This window comes from Apium graveolens, chromosome 2 (genome assembly GCF_009905375.1).
Source record: "Apium graveolens cultivar Ventura chromosome 2, ASM990537v1, whole genome shotgun sequence".
NCBI lineage: Eukaryota > Viridiplantae > Streptophyta > Magnoliopsida > Apiales > Apiaceae > Apium > Apium graveolens.
Genome location: NC_133648.1, coordinates 35849 through 53633, shown reverse-complemented (window position 1 = coordinate 53633; position 17785 = coordinate 35849). Strand labels below are relative to the sequence as shown.

At 34.3% G+C, this 17785-nt stretch overlaps 2 protein-coding genes across 2 annotated transcripts; one reads left to right on the top strand and one right to left on the bottom strand.

Moving 5' to 3' along the window:
- Nucleotides 1-1941: 1941 nt before the first annotated feature.
- Nucleotides 1942-8129, bottom strand: LOC141706527 (protein SEEDLING PLASTID DEVELOPMENT 1). Its single transcript, XM_074509257.1, has 9 exons — nt 7595-8129; nt 6101-6315; nt 5591-5741; nt 4540-4731; nt 4231-4393; nt 3875-4107; nt 2983-3159; nt 2763-2879; nt 1942-2382 (listed from the first exon to the last, which is right to left on the bottom strand). The coding sequence occupies exons 1-9, from the start codon at nt 8045-8047 to the stop codon at nt 2083-2085; spliced, it is 2001 nt and encodes a 666-aa protein (XP_074365358.1). The 5' UTR covers nt 8048-8129; the 3' UTR covers nt 1942-2082.
- A 7348-nt stretch (nt 8130-15477) lies between these two features.
- LOC141706526 (transcription factor TCP4-like) lies at nt 15478-17470 on the top strand. Its single transcript, XM_074509256.1, has 2 exons — nt 15478-17036; nt 17127-17470. The coding sequence occupies exon 1, from the start codon at nt 15856-15858 to the stop codon at nt 16996-16998; it is 1143 nt and encodes a 380-aa protein (XP_074365357.1). The 5' UTR covers nt 15478-15855; the 3' UTR covers nt 16999-17036; nt 17127-17470.
- The last annotated feature ends 315 nt before the right edge of the window (nt 17471-17785 follow it).

Here is a 17785-nt window from a genome sequence, read left to right as displayed (position 1 = left end):
ATAATTTTCCTATGATGCTCAGACTCTTTTAGAAGGATCGGACACGGATACGGACACGGATCAGAGTGTCCATGTCCGATTTTTTGAACTCTAGAATCAAAGACCCGGGAACACGTTTTATAAGGTTCTGACACTTGGATTTGGACACGTTAATTAGTATATTTGATATATTTATAAACAAATACCTATCATTTTATATAAAATAAATCAGAGTGTCCATGTCCGATTCTTTGAACTCTAGAATCAAAGACTCGGGAACACGTTTTATAAGGTTGTGACACTTGGATTTGGACACGTTAATTAGTATATTTGATATATTTATAAACAAATACCTATCATTTTATATAAAATAATATATAAAATTTGAAAAACAAGGGTAAAATAATCTTTATTATAAATATAAATTTATAATAGGTATAATGTCAAAAGTTAAAGGGTTAATATAACAAAATATTAGACATAGACTATGAAGTGTCCATTTACCAAATGTCATTTGGATCCGGATCTAACTGTCGAGGTGTCAATGTGGACACGGGTATGGCATGATTTTCTGAAGAGTCCGAGGCTCCGAGCATCATAGAAATTTCCCATTAGTGGCTTAAGATACGAGACAACCGGTCATCTAACATAGTATTAGAACTCGAGTTTATAGAAGATTCGAATCTGAACCTTCCCTCCTACACTTTCATATTACATAATGTTCATCTTAAAACTTTAAACAAATAAAAATTGGATTTTTCGATTGTATTTCACTTTGCTGATCTGTGAGGAAGCCCTTTTCCATGGTGTTTTCATCAGCATGCAAACAAAGAAAACAAAATAAAGACTTTCACCAATGCATGCCTAGAAATGTGGTAATATAATCACATCTCATTAGTTTCACAAAACGATGTCTATATAGGATTCACATTTGGATTTTATAAAGAATTGTTCATCCTAGTCATAAGCCAAATGAGTAGTGTCGTGAAGCTTGTTTATGTAATGGCCTGTCATGCATTCTGAACATTTCTTAATCGCTTGAGTCACCGAAAGGCCACAATCTAGAGGCATGTATCAAGCTGCTTATCAAAACAATCTAGAGTCATACATCAAGCTTCTTATCTATAATGCAGCAGACTGAGAACTCGCGTATCTTCTCCGTAGTCACTAGTCAGGATCGTTTTGGTATCCTGATAGCTTTTACGCGAGAAAGGGGACTGACTACTAGAGTTTCATGCTAAACTAACTCGTCGCCAACACATCATTCCAAGCATCTTAACAGGTTCTGTTCCTCTGTTTGAGCAACTCTAGTAATTGCAACGAAAATGAGTCTTACGTGTACACGAAAGAAGTCAAAATCTAATCTTAATTTAGCAAAAAGATAAGTGGCTTTAGTATTAGATTAGTCCAGGGTTAGCTAGTGCTACTCATAGATAAGCACTTGCAATCTGTTATTGCATATATATACACCCCCACCAATATAAATTTATAGTTTATAAAATCTATGACCTTACGGATAACAAATAAACACTGATACATTAGCGAATAACAAGTAGACACTTCACTATCGCACACTTGACTATCCCTTACATAACATATAAGATTAGAATAACATCACTTTTATCATAATTTGTGGCTTCCACCATCTTCTTAGTTGACTGAATAAACATCCATATTGAAATGGAATTGACTTTTCTCAACTTAGTGGCTACTGAGGATTCTTTAAGATGCACTTGAATCTCTAAACCGATAATTACTGAAGAGTGGCATTAGACAGCCCCATAATGTGTGTGCATCATCTTTTCCAGCTGGATTTAGTGGGTTGTTGAAAAAATAGTTCATTCAATCAACAAACCGACCTTAATTATCTATTACAGCAACTCTAATGAAGGCTTAACATGTGAAGCTAGCATGAAAAAGAAACGGATAAAATATCGCGGACAAAATATTTGAGCAGCAGATAATCTAAAGAAGCTCCAAATTTGCCGCCGTTCCAATATAATTATATTAATAACAATAACAATATTGTTTATAAAGCAACAATACCAGTTAACATCATAAATCACCATATAAAACAAGCCTGCAACTGTACAAGGAATATACCTAATCAGGCAAGATGGGTAGTCTATCCACAGAATAAGGCGAGCCATTTAATTCTCCACTGAGACTGAAAATCTCTTCAGACTCCTCGTCCGAGTCCTCACTCTCAATAATATCTGTGCCTCCATCCTGAAATGGAAGGATACGGAGTCTTACATCTGGTTCCACGCCAACTCTCTCACATTGTAACTTGTATTTACGAATGAGATCCTTTTGTAGTAACAGGATGTTGGATGGCCTAGGAAGTAGCTCCACTGGATCTCCTTTCAGAATTACGTGTTGCTCAATTGCAATCCTTGCCTCCTGTAAGGATATGATTTCATTTTTAGGCTTTAAGCGATAAGCTAATTTGTGACGGATAAAAATTTGAGCTGGAGACGGGAGGCTGGAAAAGAAGTTGATGGAACTGCAGAGTTCAATATTTAGTCTTGTTAAGTTAACAAGAGTCTTCAATAAAATTTAGGAAAAAACTGGGATTCCTGGTAGACCACACCATATACAAAGTTACTGATGTAGTTTCTTGGTTGCAACTATCTCACTATTCAGTTATATAATATATTCCTGAAACGTTTTTTTTTAAATATATTGGTTAATTTCATAGAACAGGGTTTCAAACTTCAAATATTATAATTATATTTATAAGTACAGAAAAGAAAAATTGCAGAAAGGCAATTTTGTTTCACCTCTAATGCATCTATTTTCTCTAACACATTAACTTCGGGTGCAAAATTCTCAAAGCCATCTTCATAATCCGTCATCAGTGCTAGTATGGCCTTTGTTAACTGCGTCATTGAGCTAGCCTGTGAATGTAAGTTAGAATCATCTATGAGAACTGGTATATAATCTTTCTAGTATGTTCTCAGAACATAACAAAACCGTCGACAATACAGCGCGGATAACTACCTTTGCGACATAAACAGGTGTTGCGCAAGATTTTGCAGCTGCTTGAAGTCGTGAATTCTTTTTTAGCTTGGCCTGCAGGGCAAGTAGTGCATCTGCTTCACTGATGTTGTCTGTAAATTTGACTGTATGCTGCATCCTTAACTGTTTGAATCCTTGAATTACACTAGCCTCTGCAATCTACAATACCTGCCACTGTATAAGTTACCTGTGCTACATCTACATTTACCAAGCAGTAATGCCAACTTTTTGCAATAAAATCATTCATCATCATTCTTAAGAAAGACTTCAAATTATTATATTTTGATGAAAAAATATACTGCTATACACATTACCATTTTGTGACTGCATTTTATTAGGTACAAATTTGGATGCTAAGTACTGAAATAATATTGTTTTCCAACTTATTGCAATACAATCTTACTATTTAAGGAAGGAGAAACATGATCTACTATAAACATACAGCAAGACAGAAATGAATTCCAAACCTAACCCAAAAAACAGTGAAATGATATGACCAAAACTTTAAGAGAATCAATATAAACTCGTACTCATGGGTAAAAGGAAAGTCTGTTCTCAAAATTTTAGGAAAACACTAATGAAGAATCAGCATTCTAGAATTTGGCTATCATCACGACAACTTCCCTCCAGTTGATGCTTTAATTAAGTCTAAAACTTATTAAATCCCTAATCATTAGAATAGTCTCAGAAGAGATGGGTTATATGATTTGTTTTCTTGGTAATAAAGATAAGGATATGCATAATAGGGCGGTGCTTGGTTTCCTCTACAAATACAGAATTAAAAAATCAATAAGGGAAATTGTAGAAAGTTCTTTTTCTGATATATCACTTGTATAAAAAACATATTGCAAGGACATGGTACAATGATTATTACCCCATAAAGAAACAATTGAATTGTTGGCCCGTCTTCAGTAGAATTTTCTTCCAAGCCTTGGTGTGTTCCAATACTATACTGATTTTGGGAAGGAATTTCATCTCCCATCTGTAGATTATCTTCGGAAACAATTCCACCTCTCGTGTCTAGAAAATCATGACTGAATGGTCCCTTTGGTATCTCGTAACTCATCGCCTGACCTATCTTGCGAACCTCATAATTTGGGGAACGCCCTTCCTCAACAAAGAATAACAATATTTAGATAGATAGGCACCATTGCTAGATACTTATGGAAGATGACAAAACAATTTCTTTATGCAAGTAAAAATATTCTCTTCGAGACAAAAGGAACAAACCAGAAAGAATGGCATCTACAGTTGCTTCTAAACTGCGATGTACTCGTAACTCGCCCTTTGAAATTAGCTCCACACCACATGTGAATGTTGATGGTCCCTTCCTCTCCTGCACTGTCTTCTGAACACCCCTTCGGCTTGCCTCCTCATCACCTAGTGTCACGCTCTGTGACATACAAAATCATCAGATTTTTATATTCATCGGTCAAGTCAAGTGGAAATGAGTTGCAAGACCATTTGTGCTCACACGAGCAGTAAGTACATTTTCTACCAAAAAATGTATCACTGTAATTAAATATGTATATGACTCACATGTATTCCTCCAACAAGCATCTCCAGTGAAGGATTCATCACCAAGTTCTCTATTGTTATTCCATGTGCAGTTGCAACTAACTGGATTCCTCGTTGTGCAATTGTGCTTGCAGCCGCTGCTTCAAGTTTTGTGCCAATTTCATCAATTACTATCACTTGTGGCATATGATTTTCTACTGCTTCTATCAAGACCTAGATCATATAAGATCACATAAGAAACTACGAGTTTCCTGCCAACACCTTAAGATACACAAATCTATAGCATAAATTTTTATCAAGAAGAAATTAACGGAGTGGTACGTTTTTTAAACTTCTATTATTTTCTCCCACCTTCTCAGTATAAGATTGTGTCAAATGTAGGGTTGCAACTAGCACAAATTTCCCAGATGCTGAGATAATTAAGTGGGTAACTGCTAAATAAAAGGCTAACTCGCTTCCAGCTATGTGGCAAGGGGCTTTTGCAGGGTTGATACAGAAACTTTGAGAATTTAGTTATGGATGGTGGACAAGATACAAGATTCAAAGAATGTGCTGATTGTTCAAGCACCGGGAATTTTGAAGACAGAATCTGCATTAAAAGGGAATTTAAAGTTCTCATTACCCAATTTGCTAATCACGTGGATATTGGTTCTTAGATAAATGTTAGCAACTGATTGGCTGATTTCTGTGGAATTTGGTCATTACAGCTTCCGACTTTTACCATACTCTAACTATCAAAGCCTTCTTAAGATTTAAAAAGGCTCTGTTAAAAGGTGTTCTACACCTTGCAACAAAGAGAATGACTGGATTAGAAAATTAATGGATTCTAAAGGTAAAAAACAAACATGAGGAACAGGGTTTTCACGAGTAGCATGGCAGCATGTTACTGGCTTATTTTGAGGATTTGTTTTTATAGACATGTTTTGTGCACCATAACTCACTAATTCAAGTATAGATTTCAATTCTTCACCTTCTTACCCAATAGTTAATTATTATAGTGTGTGCATTCAATTTAGTAGGAGGCGCATTTTTCATATTCAGTTGGTAATGGAGAGAAGGATCCTGCTTATACCTTATGCTGCACATCGGAGTTAGGAACTTGCATTCGACGAGCATTACCAATACCTGCATGAGGTATGTCACCATCGCCGCCGATTTCATTTGAAGTGTCCACAATCATAACACGTTTATCATAATCATTTGCAAGCATCCGTGCAATGTCCCTGTAGAATATGACAACTGCGTGTCATAAAACTATTATTGTATCAAATATATCAGCTCTTTAGATAGTCATGAATAGACAATCTTCCTAAACTAGGCGAAAAAATTGTTCAATCAATATCTACAGTGCTTTAGAGCTAAAAATGATAGTCCTATTCAACACTAAAATATAAGAACAGATGCAGTAAATGTGTGGTTTAGCTACAAATCTTGCATCTTTTCTTAACAGAGCCGCATTCTTGGAACTTTATATAACATGGGGGGAATGGATATTTTACTAACTTATATCAGAAAGGACATTTCTGCCAACATGGACCATTAGACTTTAATGCCTTTTGTAAAAGAAAAGTAAAAAAATCACCTGATAATTGTTGTTTTTCCTACTCCGGGAGGTCCAATAAGCAGTAACGAAGCCCCATCTCTAACCAAATCCGTCAACCGATTGGCACTTCCAGAGATTGCTCTACCAACCCGACAAGTTAAACCTATTATTTCACCCTTTCGGTTTCTAATGGCACTGATACGGTGTAAAGTTCTGCTAATTCCCGCTCGATTATCGACAGCAAAGTCACCAACCTGTAGCAGAAATAACAGTGTGTGACAAAATAATTTCTACCTTCTAGCTTGTCAGTTATTAGTTCTACAATTGGTTTAGATGGGAAAAGCTATATTTGAATTTTCATATACTCTAAAACCAAGAGCTCAAAATCTTTGCGGAGATTTGATTAGAGTATATTTTTCAAGATTAAACAAGATATAGAACTTTTTTCCTAGGTGTTTCAGATAATTGATACAGTGACACAAGGTCACTCTAACAAGGTAGACGTTCAAATGAATCATTCTAATTGAAAAATTTGCAGAATAAATCTAATCAGATAGTCAGATGCAACATATTAAGCTGTAGTACTGAACAAAACTACTAGTTAACTAATTAGTGCTTCATGGTTCATACTATATACAGTGTACAACTCCTCAAAATTACCTAGTGTATTAGAAGCCACTTTAAATACAAGGATGAAACCTGTATAACTGTGATCAACAAAAATCAGTATAGTGACAATCATTGATCAGTTACTCTAATTGACAATCAAAGCAAAGAACCAAACATAACCGATGCATTTACACCTAAGAGTAGTGAGTCTGTTTTTGTAAAGAGGCCTTTGATAGTACACTAACAGAAACTAAACACATAACATCAAAAGGTGAATATCCACTCTTTAACTAAAATCTCTTCTCCCAACTAAATTTTCCACAAGAAAAATTCCGCAAATCTCCATTGGTTATAACTTATAGCACAAATAAATGAGATGGCCCCATGAATTCACAAACGGAAAACGCTAGGTACCTCGAATTGTATCCCCAAAAAAAATTACTGACCTTTGATATAACCAATTAACTTCAACCATAGCGCTAACCAGGGGAGGATCTAGTAAGCGGAACCGCGGGGACACGTGTCCCCCATAAAATTAAATTTTATGTTTTTCACCATTATATTTTGACAATATACGAAGTGCCCCCTCAAAATTCGAAAATATAAAGGTGCCTTTTCAAAATTTGCCCAGAACCCCCTTAAACGAAAATTCCTAGATCCGCCTCTGGCGCTAACGATACCATGTCATTTGGGAACTAATTTTGGTACCTCTAGCACTAATCTTTCACCAATTATAACTACTATTGAATAATCAAATTATAAATAGAGCAATGCCATGTCATTCGAAAACTAAATAATATTAACTACTACGCGAACTATTTTTGTACCTCTGGCACTAATCGTTCAACAATAACAACCACTATCGAATAATTATCAAATTACAAATCTATTTAAATCATGGCAATGAAAAAACAACGAAGTTACCAGCGAAGTAGCGTGTCGGATATCCTGAATACAAACGGGATAATCCGACAAGACATAATCGCCTGTCGGAAACCGAGCTAAAGGCTTACGTCCCAAGTCCATAACAACTTCAATCAAGTGTTGATACTCCACGTGTTGGCTTATCTTACTACGCATTTCTTCCGGTAATAACGACAACAACCGTCCTAACTCGACATCGAAATCTTCGGAACCATCAGGCAAGTGCTGGTGTCGTGGTGGTAAAATAATCTCTGGTTGACTTGTATTTGAACAACTAATACTAGTGAACCGTTTGTAGTTTTTGCTACGGAAAGAACGTACCCAGTATATCCCGCTTAGAACACGGAGTCGTAAGTTCGAAGGTTTTGTGAAAGGTGGAGTAGGTTTGAGGTGGAGGTGTGGATGTAGAGAGGGTGGAGATGAGAGAGGGACTGGTGGAGATGACGACATCATGACGTTTTTTCCCGGCAAAAATTGACAATTTAGATTGGCTTTTTATTGCAACATGTGGAGAGTTCAGAGTTTCAGTTTAGAACCGAACCCGCACACTTTTAAGCAGGGTAATAAATAAATGAATATTCTCGGAAAATAAATAATTTTTTCGGTCCGAATATGATATAAATAATATTTTTTGATATATAAATAAGAAAAATAAGTTGAAATCGGGTATATTAATTTATCGAGATTTAATAATTTTATAAAAATGAAAATTTATGAGATCAAATTTATTCGGAATTTTTAAGATGCGGGCTGTTTTTTAGGTTTGGTGTCGGGTTTGTGGATATATTGGGCTTGGAGTTGGTTGAAGAAAGTTACCAAGCGATATGGGCCTTATCCGAGCCTGGACAATTAGGTGACCAAAATTATTGCGGGCTTGATGTTAAGGCCCAAGGACAATCAGTGAAACAGGGCAGAGATCTTGATTAGGCTTCTGGGCTTATGGGCTTCTGGTTCCTTCGATGAGAAATGAGTTGACAACGATTTTACAGTTTTTTGACCGTTAAATTAAAATCAAATTGTAACATCGCGATGGCCAGACTTGACATTTGTTCGTGCAGTATATTTTCGTATTTTATGTACTGGAATATTAAATACAAAATTGATATATACAGGGTTCGTGTATTTTTGTTTCTTGTTGTTTATTTCATGTTAAATTGAATATTAATATAAATTAAATAAACAAAAATATAGAATTTTCGGGTAAAAAAATATAATATATATGAAATATATATTTAGATCACAGTTTTATATAATATTATGAAATCAAATAATATTTCAAAAATAAATATACATATATTTATTATTATCGACATATATTTATAAAAGTATTAATTACAATTATTGATTTATATCAGATAATTCATGGTGTGTTGTGTGCTCGAAGGCTAAATACAAAATTCACACTAAATCCCGATCTAAATCTCGATTGTGTAGTTAAGTGTTCTTGTACTTTTGTGTTATAGACTAAAAAGACAAACAAAATACTAATCTTTTGTGTTATTTCATGTCGTATAAACAGTGCCGTATTCAGAATTGTCGGGTATAACAATTACTAAGTAGTAAGAGTTTATTTCTTGTAATCACAAGTCATTGGTTCAATTCTCTCTCATTCTTGAAAAACATATACTCGTTTTAAAGATAAATAAGCCTTATTATTTGAAAAAGAAGAACAACGTACATATTCATAAATATAAATTTATTGTGTTGTGAATATTTAAATGATTACTTATTACCCGGTCCACAACCAATAAATTGATGCTCAGCTAAAAAAAAATTTGATTCATTTCACAAACGAACCAATTTTTAATTACAATTTTATGATTCGTTTTATAAATGAGCCGAACGTGATTATAATTTCACGCATAAACGCACCACACTTTTTTTTGAAACCCACCACATATACTTGATACCAACTTTAAACCAATTTATGGTTTAAAATTAGAAAAATCAATCCTTGTGTGCGTGTATACAAATCATATATGGTCTGAGCGAAAGCTTATAAATAAGAAAGAGGCAGCAGATATTTGAAAGAGACAACTCAAAAACTACAAACAAAATTTATATTTACCTTTCCCTTTCAGTCCCAACGCACTTCATCATTTCTTTTTTATTTACTTCCACTCCACCCAACACTAAACTTTCATCCCATTTTTGGAGTGAAAATTTTAGAATGAAAGTTTGTTAAATTTACGTTCATTATCACTTGTTTTCGCTCCTTTTAAAAACTCGGGAGCGCAAATATGAATGCAAGTGAAATTACTTTAATCACCCACCACTTGCTTTCCTTCCTAATTAAAACTCGAGAGGAAGGGGTAACGCCATGCTCCCAAATTTAAAAAAGGAAGGAAACTAAGTGGAGGATAATTAAAGTAGTTTCACTTCCTTCCGTAATCGTACTCTCGAGTTTTTAAAAGGAGCGAAAGCAAGTGTTATTGAATGCAAATTTAACAATCTTTCACACCAAAAATGGGATAAAAGTACTTAACTCCTAATCACTTACTTACTTCTCATTAAAAAACTGAGGAGCAAACCGTAAACTATAATATCGCATATTTAATTTAAATGCTGGAATAAAAGCTAATAAAGACATTTAACGTGGAACTGCTTTAGTATTTATATATACCGGTGAGCTTGGTAGAAAAGAAAAGGGCAAGTTTGTGCATTTCCCATTCACGCAGGATACAAAGAGCATGTCGATTCTTATCCATCTTTAAATTCAAATAACTTTATGGCCCGTTTGGAAAACTATTGAAATTCTGAATTTGATTAAATAATCTGGTTGAAAATTTGGATTTGGATTTAGATTTCATTTGAAATTCAGGATATTCAAATATTAGTATAAACATGAGAATTTGAAATGACAACTCAAATCCTGTCATTTGAAATGAAATGCAAGTTTTCAAATGTCCTCTTAAGTTATCCATATTTAAATTCGTCGAGTTTTGAATCAGATCAGTATTTTTTGGATATTCAAAATTATAAATAATATAGTCAAATTTTATCTAATTGGTATATATGAACACCATTATTTACATTTATATAATAACAAAAATTAGAAAAAAAATTATTAAGTAAACAAAAGCATTATATAGCACTAGTTCGACATGATGAGTAAAACCTAATATATGTCAAATAATATATAAAAAGCGTATCTTAAATTCTAAAAGTTGAGATTAAAAATATAATTAAATGAATAAGTTATGACAATCTTGACACTAATTTATTACTCTACTCAAATAATAAAATAAAAATACGTGGATTTTATGTCTTACGGCTAAAATATTAAATATAATCTATATTTAGTAAACATTGTATCCTATTTATGAATCAGGTTTCAGATTTGAATTGGATTTCAAATTTCAGATAAGGTATCAGTTCAGTATCATAGAAATTCAAATTCAAATCTAAATCCAAAATTTTGGATTCGTTATATCCAAAATCTCAAATTTCGGATCAAATATCCGTTAAATCGGATTAGTTTGACATCCCTAAGAATCATGATGCGTGCTAACGACTCCTCCGAGAAAAAAAATATATTACTTATTTTTCTACGGCAGCTTCCCTTCATTACTCTTAAAAATCCATTACATGCGTAATTAAGAAATCTCCCGAAAAGAAAAAAAGTTGAAATAATTTGAATTCGAAAATTTTGTCTAATTTAGCTCTAGAATCATATTTTTAAAAAAGTCGGACAAATTTATTTTTATAACACACTTATTTTTATTGATAAAGAATAATTATTCTCGTAATTATCAAATCGAGTTATTTTTTATTTTTTCCGGTAAAAAGCCTCAAACACGAATGTTTGGGAGAACGGGGGAGACACGGTCATGAAATAAAGGAATGAGTTTTGTAGGATTCAGTCAGTCATATCATAACCTGAAAAGTTCAACTAATTACAAATTACTAAATCTTAAACTCATAATTTGTGTTTAGGTTTCTAAACTTTTTTCTTCTAATCGAGTAAATTTACCTCGTCCAAGTTCCCACTTTGCCTTTTCTAGCGTACTTTTGGGGACATGACTCTAATTAATTAGACATCACATGTTCCTTGTGAACAAGTTTTAATGTTAGTTTCTTTAATATGCTACAATTCATTCAATTGAAATTATAAGCATTAATAACAATTTATTGAAATTAATAACTTGTTCCTTATGAACAAGTTTTAATGTTAGTTTCTTTAATATTTACTATTTATTTTAAATTTTACAGTTATTTTATCTTACTTAATTGAAAATAAATAATAAATGAAAGTTTTAAAATCTATATATTTTACCTAAAAAAACAGAGTTCATAACTTTTTATTTGGTTATAGTAGATAGGGCTGTCAATGGATCGGAAATCCGGTCCGATCCGAAGGCTAATGGAGCGGATATGGATCACTTTTAAAAATATCTGATCCGAAAAAAATCTGATCCGGTAACGATCCGATCCAATAAATATCGGATATGGATTTAGGTCGATCCAATCCGTTAATGATCCGGATAATTTATTATATTTCATAAATATATATATATATATTTATTTATTTATTTACATATATATAATAAATTATATATAATATACTTATATTATTTTTTCTTAGCATTTTATCACTCTGCAGGTCACAGAGACATAGATAGTAGTTTACCTTTATTGTACTCCGGTATTTCAATCCTTAGCACTTGTATTTTAAGTCACTGTTCTGGGATTATGTACATATACTTGGGTATAAGAATAAAAAGAGCCTTGTTTCTATTTGAGGGTTCAAACCAATCACCTGCAATGCTCAGAATTAGTGAAAATGCAGTGACTCAGTCCTAATATAAGTATTAACGGATCGGAGCTCCGGTCCGTGATCCGTGATCCTAACAGATCCGGATATGGATTGAGCTATTAAAAATCTGACAAAAATCCGATCCAGATTCGATGGATCAGGATATGGATCAAGGCCGATCCGATCCAGATCCGATCCATTAACAATCCTAATAGTAGAGTTGAAGGAAAATGTGTATAACTTAACAAAATATAATATTTACTTTCTTGTCGTATTTCTGAAGATATCTACTTGATATTTATATTACTTGGGTTTTTGTAGTGTGTGCCCGTGGGCACATGCTAAACACTAAAATTATAAAATTGACTTATTTTGATTGGTGGAAATTTTGTTTATGTAGGGGTCCACCATTATTAAAGAGGAGGAGCCAATCAAAGTGTTTTAAACTTATAAAATTTGGTGTTTAGTGTGTGCGCATGGCACACCACAGAAAAACGATATTACTTTAGTGATCAAAATGACACTGTGTTGATATCAAAATTGATATATCGCCTTTCAGTGACCAGTTTGATATTTAGCCCAGTTTTATACCCTTATGCCTTACAAAAAAATACATGTTATGTTATATGTCTATTTTTTAGAAAAAGTATTATATGTTTGTTAACAAATACATTATTTAAATGTAAAGTCGGACAAGATATTTTTATTAAGACCAACAAAAAGTCATAAACTTTGGTTTGCAATCAAAAGGAAGCAAAGTGGGGGCACTTGTAGTAGCAACCACAAAGTTTGTAAATGTGGGAATAAAAGACCAAAAGAAAAAGGACGTACTTGTCAAACTAAATAATATTGGAGAGATGCAAAATTATTAATGTGTTTTCTTTATAATTGAAGGAAGAGAAAATATAAAGGCCAAGTAGAATAGTCATTTTCATAAAAGAGAATGGTGCTGGAATTTCAAGGATCTATCCCCCTCCCTATCTATCAACTACCAAAATATCAATACAGTTACCTTGTCTCTCTACAATCTTTTTAGTCGTTGGCCTATTTAGAATTATCGAAAATGTTATTTCCAGAGCATATTTTTCTCTCGAAAACGTTTCGGAAATAATAATTTTATTCAACAACCTTTCTTAAAAAGATTTTTCTAGTGTGTGCCCATGACCATATGCTAAAATTTTGTGTTCGATGAGTTATCCACAAAATATTGATGGAAAGCTCATTAATAATGATTGAATCTCGTGCATAAAAATTTTCACCAATAAAATTTTTACGACTTATGAATCAGACTTTCTTAGTATGTGCCAATGAACACAAACTAGACAAACCGTACTTAAAATTCCCCCTAAAACATGCATAGTGTTTAGTCAACATAAGACAAACGTTCTCTCATATGAAAAACAAGATTTCTGATGTGAATGCACGGAAAGTCTATAGTCACATACCGCGATATTTTATCATCGTATGATATGGAATATTATGAACAAGCATAAATGAAGCGAACCTTGAAAAACATGCAGATTATAGAGTACAAATGTTGTATTGGTCACTGAACAAGGTTAAATCAAATGAACCTAGTGAAAAAATAAGACTAGTCGTAGTTGTACTTGGCTAAGTGAACCAGAAAAAAGAAGAGTTTTAATTTTAAAATTTAGTGTCTATGCGCACACACTAGACAAACCGTACTTAAAATTTCCCCTCAAACATGCATAGTGTTTAGTCGTTTAGTCAACATAAGACAAACGTTCTCTCATATGGAAAAACAAGGTTTCTGATGTGAATGCACGGAAAGCCTATAGTCACATACCGCGATCTTTTACCATCGTATGATATGGAATATTATGAACAAACATAAATTAAGTGAACCTTGAAAAACATGTAGATTATAGAGTACAAATGTTGTATTGGTCATTGAACAAGGTTAAATCAAATGAACCTAGTGAAAAAATAAAACTAGTCGTAGTTGTACTTGGCTAAGTGAACGAGAAAAAAGAAGAGTTTTAATTTTAAAACTTAGTGTCCGCACACACTAGACAAACCGTACTTAAAATTTCCCCTCAAACATGCATAGTGTTTAGTCATTTAGTCAACATAAGACAAACGTTCACTCATATGAAAAAACAAGGTTTCTGATGTGAATGCACGGAAACTCTATAGTCACGTACCGTGATCTTTTACCATCGTATGATATGGAATATTATGAACAAGCATGAATTAAGTGAACCTTGAAAAGCATGTAGATTATAGAGTACAAATGTTGTTTGGTCATTGAACAATGTTAAATCAAATGAACCTAGTGAAAAAATAAGACTAGTCATAGTTGTACTTGGTCAAGTGAACCAGAAAAAAGGAGAGGGTAAATTTAAAAGCTTAATGCAAGTACTTGTTCTGGTATACTGTAAAGTGTAAAGTAAATAAGCTGAGTAAATGAAGAAAAAAGAGAAAATTTTACTAAATTAGATGAGAGGGTGTACAAAAACAGAAGCAACAAGAGGGCATTGATTAGCTCACAAAAATCTTTAATCTTGTTTCTGACCAAACACTGTCACACTTGCTCAGTAGCATCAAAGGCTCTGATAGGCCAAACAAAGTAGTAGTACTCCTAGTATATAGTTTCCTATACATACCCTCCTCTGTAGTGTAGTGTAGTATAGTTTTCTTCTGTATTTCCCTTATTTCTCTTTTGTACTGGCCTTATATTTACTGTTCCACCACCACCCACCTCTCTCCAGTACTAGTGATAAATAGAGAGAAGGAGAGAGAGAGAGAGAGAGAGAGAGAGAGAGAAGGAAAGAGAGAGAGAGAGAGAGAGAGAGAGTGAGAGAGAGAGAGATTAAGAAAAAACAGCATCTCTCCAGTACTAGAGAGAGAGAGAGATTGAGAGAGAGAGAGGGAGAGAGATTAAGAAAAAAGCTGTTTTTAAGCAAAGAAAGGACATGGGTTAGTCTAAACTGGAGAGATGAATTAGGGTCTGGGGTCTATATGTTTGGAGAGTAATGGAATATGGAGAGTTGAATGGCAGGGCTTTTTGGGAGAGACAGCAAAAATTTGCAGAGCTGTGGCAGTTACACAAGGAGCAAGAAAAGAGAGAAAAGGAGAGAGAAAAGAGCAGTGTTATTTGTAGTTGTACTCAGTAGGAAAAAGAACAAGTTTTGTGAATCAAAAGCTGGAAGAGGGAAAGCAAAACAACAAGGGTCTGAGTTTGGATCCTCAAAAAAACAATCTTCAGCTTCATTCTTACCATCAAAACCATCACCAACACAATCTAAACCAATCTTTAAACCAAATCTTGAGTTCAAGACAGCCTGTAGAAGAAGAAGAACAAGACCAAGAAAAACAAGAGCCATTTCATGGCTTTCAAAACCAGTTTTTTCAAGAATTTAATCACCTTTACAGAGGTGGTTTAGATGCACAAACACCATCTTTACCACCATCACAAGGCCTCAAGAAACGCTCTTACTTACCTTCTTCTTCCTCGAAAGAATATGCGAGTTTGCGAGGTAAAATGGGAGACTCATCAGCTCAAAATCAACAAACTACAGCTTCAAGATTAGGTGGTTTAAGGAACACAAACAGCAGCATTGGTGGAGAAATTGTGGAAGTTCAAGGAGGCCACATTGTTCGTTCCACAGGTCGAAAAGACAGACATAGTAAAGTCTGTACAGCAAAGGGGCCGAGAGACAGAAGAGTCCGTCTCTCGGCCCACACTGCTATTCAGTTCTATGATGTCCAGGATCGCCTCGGATACGACCGCCCTAGTAAGGCGGTCGATTGGCTCATCAAGAAGGCTAAGGCCGCGATTGATGAGCTCGAGGAACTTCCTGCCTGGACACCAACAAGTTCTGTTCCTATAATAAACCAAACTAATCAAGATCAACCTATGCAGCATCAACAGCTTCAGCAACACCATCCACCTAATGATCACAATAACTCGAGTTTCTTGCCTGCATCGATGGACTCTGATTCCATTGCGGATACAATCAAGTCCTTTTTCCCAATGAGTGCATCAGATACTAATACTTCAAATGCAGCTAATGTGCAGTTTAATCAGCACAATTTTCAACAGCATTTAAGAAGTACTAATCAGAACCAAGATTTACGCCTTTCGCTGCAGTCCTTACAGGATCCAATGCTACTTCACCACCAAAACCAAGAACAAACTACTGGCCTTTTCGCGGGTACTCATCATCAGATGAGTACTTATGATGGATCAGGCTGGTCAGAGACCCCAAATAACGATATGAATAGGTTCTCGAGAATGGTTTCTTGGAATACTAGTGGAGACACTGGTGGTAGTGGTGTTGAAGGAGGAGCATTCGTGTTTAATTCACCTCCTTCAACAATGCAGCAGCAACAGCATCAGCAGCAGCAAGCAATGTATGGCCAAACTCAGTTGTTGTTTTCACAAAGGAGACCCCTTCAGTCCAGTAACACACCTTCAATTTGTGCTTGGATAGACCCGTCAGCATATGATCATCAAGCAGCTTCATCATTTCCATATCATCCATCTACAATGTCCGGAATTGGATTTGCCTCTGCTGGTGAATTCTCAGGGTTTCGGGTTCCAGCACGAATTCAAGGCGAAGAGGAGGAGCATGACCGCGTTTCAGACAAGCCGTCCTCTGCTTCATCCGATTCTCCACATTGATTTAGTCCCGAAAGTTTGATTTTTTTCTCCTCTACCAGGTGATTCTTGATTCACATTTATCAAGTACTTAATTTAATACTTTGTTGTTATATACATTTTAAGTATTTTTGTATTGTGTTCTATTGTAGGACTTAAATGTATGTTAAGTAAAATCCAAGTAAGCCTAATGTGATGGGAGCTTGTTGATTTCGTAAAAAAGATGGAGAGGAAGAAGTGATTCAAGTTGGTTCTATTCAGTGGCAGCTACCGCGATAAGAACAAATCTGTGTGCATTTTCAGGTTTTCGTATTGTGGTTAGCTACATTTCTATATTTAAGTTGTGTTTGATTTCAGTTTGATGTTAATGAGCTTATGTAGCTCTTAACTTTGTTACTATTTGCACTCTGTTTGTTCAATTCTGTTGTTAGACTTTGTATTTCATCTTGTCTTGTTTGTTTGAATCTCATTTTCTTGACTGGAACACTTGCTAAAATGTGTTGCTTTGTTCAATTACCATGTTCATTTCATCATCTTAAAGCACTTGTTGATGTTCCCAAAATTAGGCACCTGATGTATTTCCAATACATTTTCTGTTGTGTTTTCTTCAATCCCTTATTGCCCTTTTTTTTAAAAATGTCGAAGATGTTATATTGATGCGAAATGTTTAAGATATTTTCCATGTTAAGGGATGGTCAAATTGACAAATGATATATAGATGGAGCTTTCTTGCTTCATGTGGATGAATAAGAGAGTTATATGTTTAATGGAACAACACTTCTTGTTCCAGAAAACCTAGACTAGACTGATT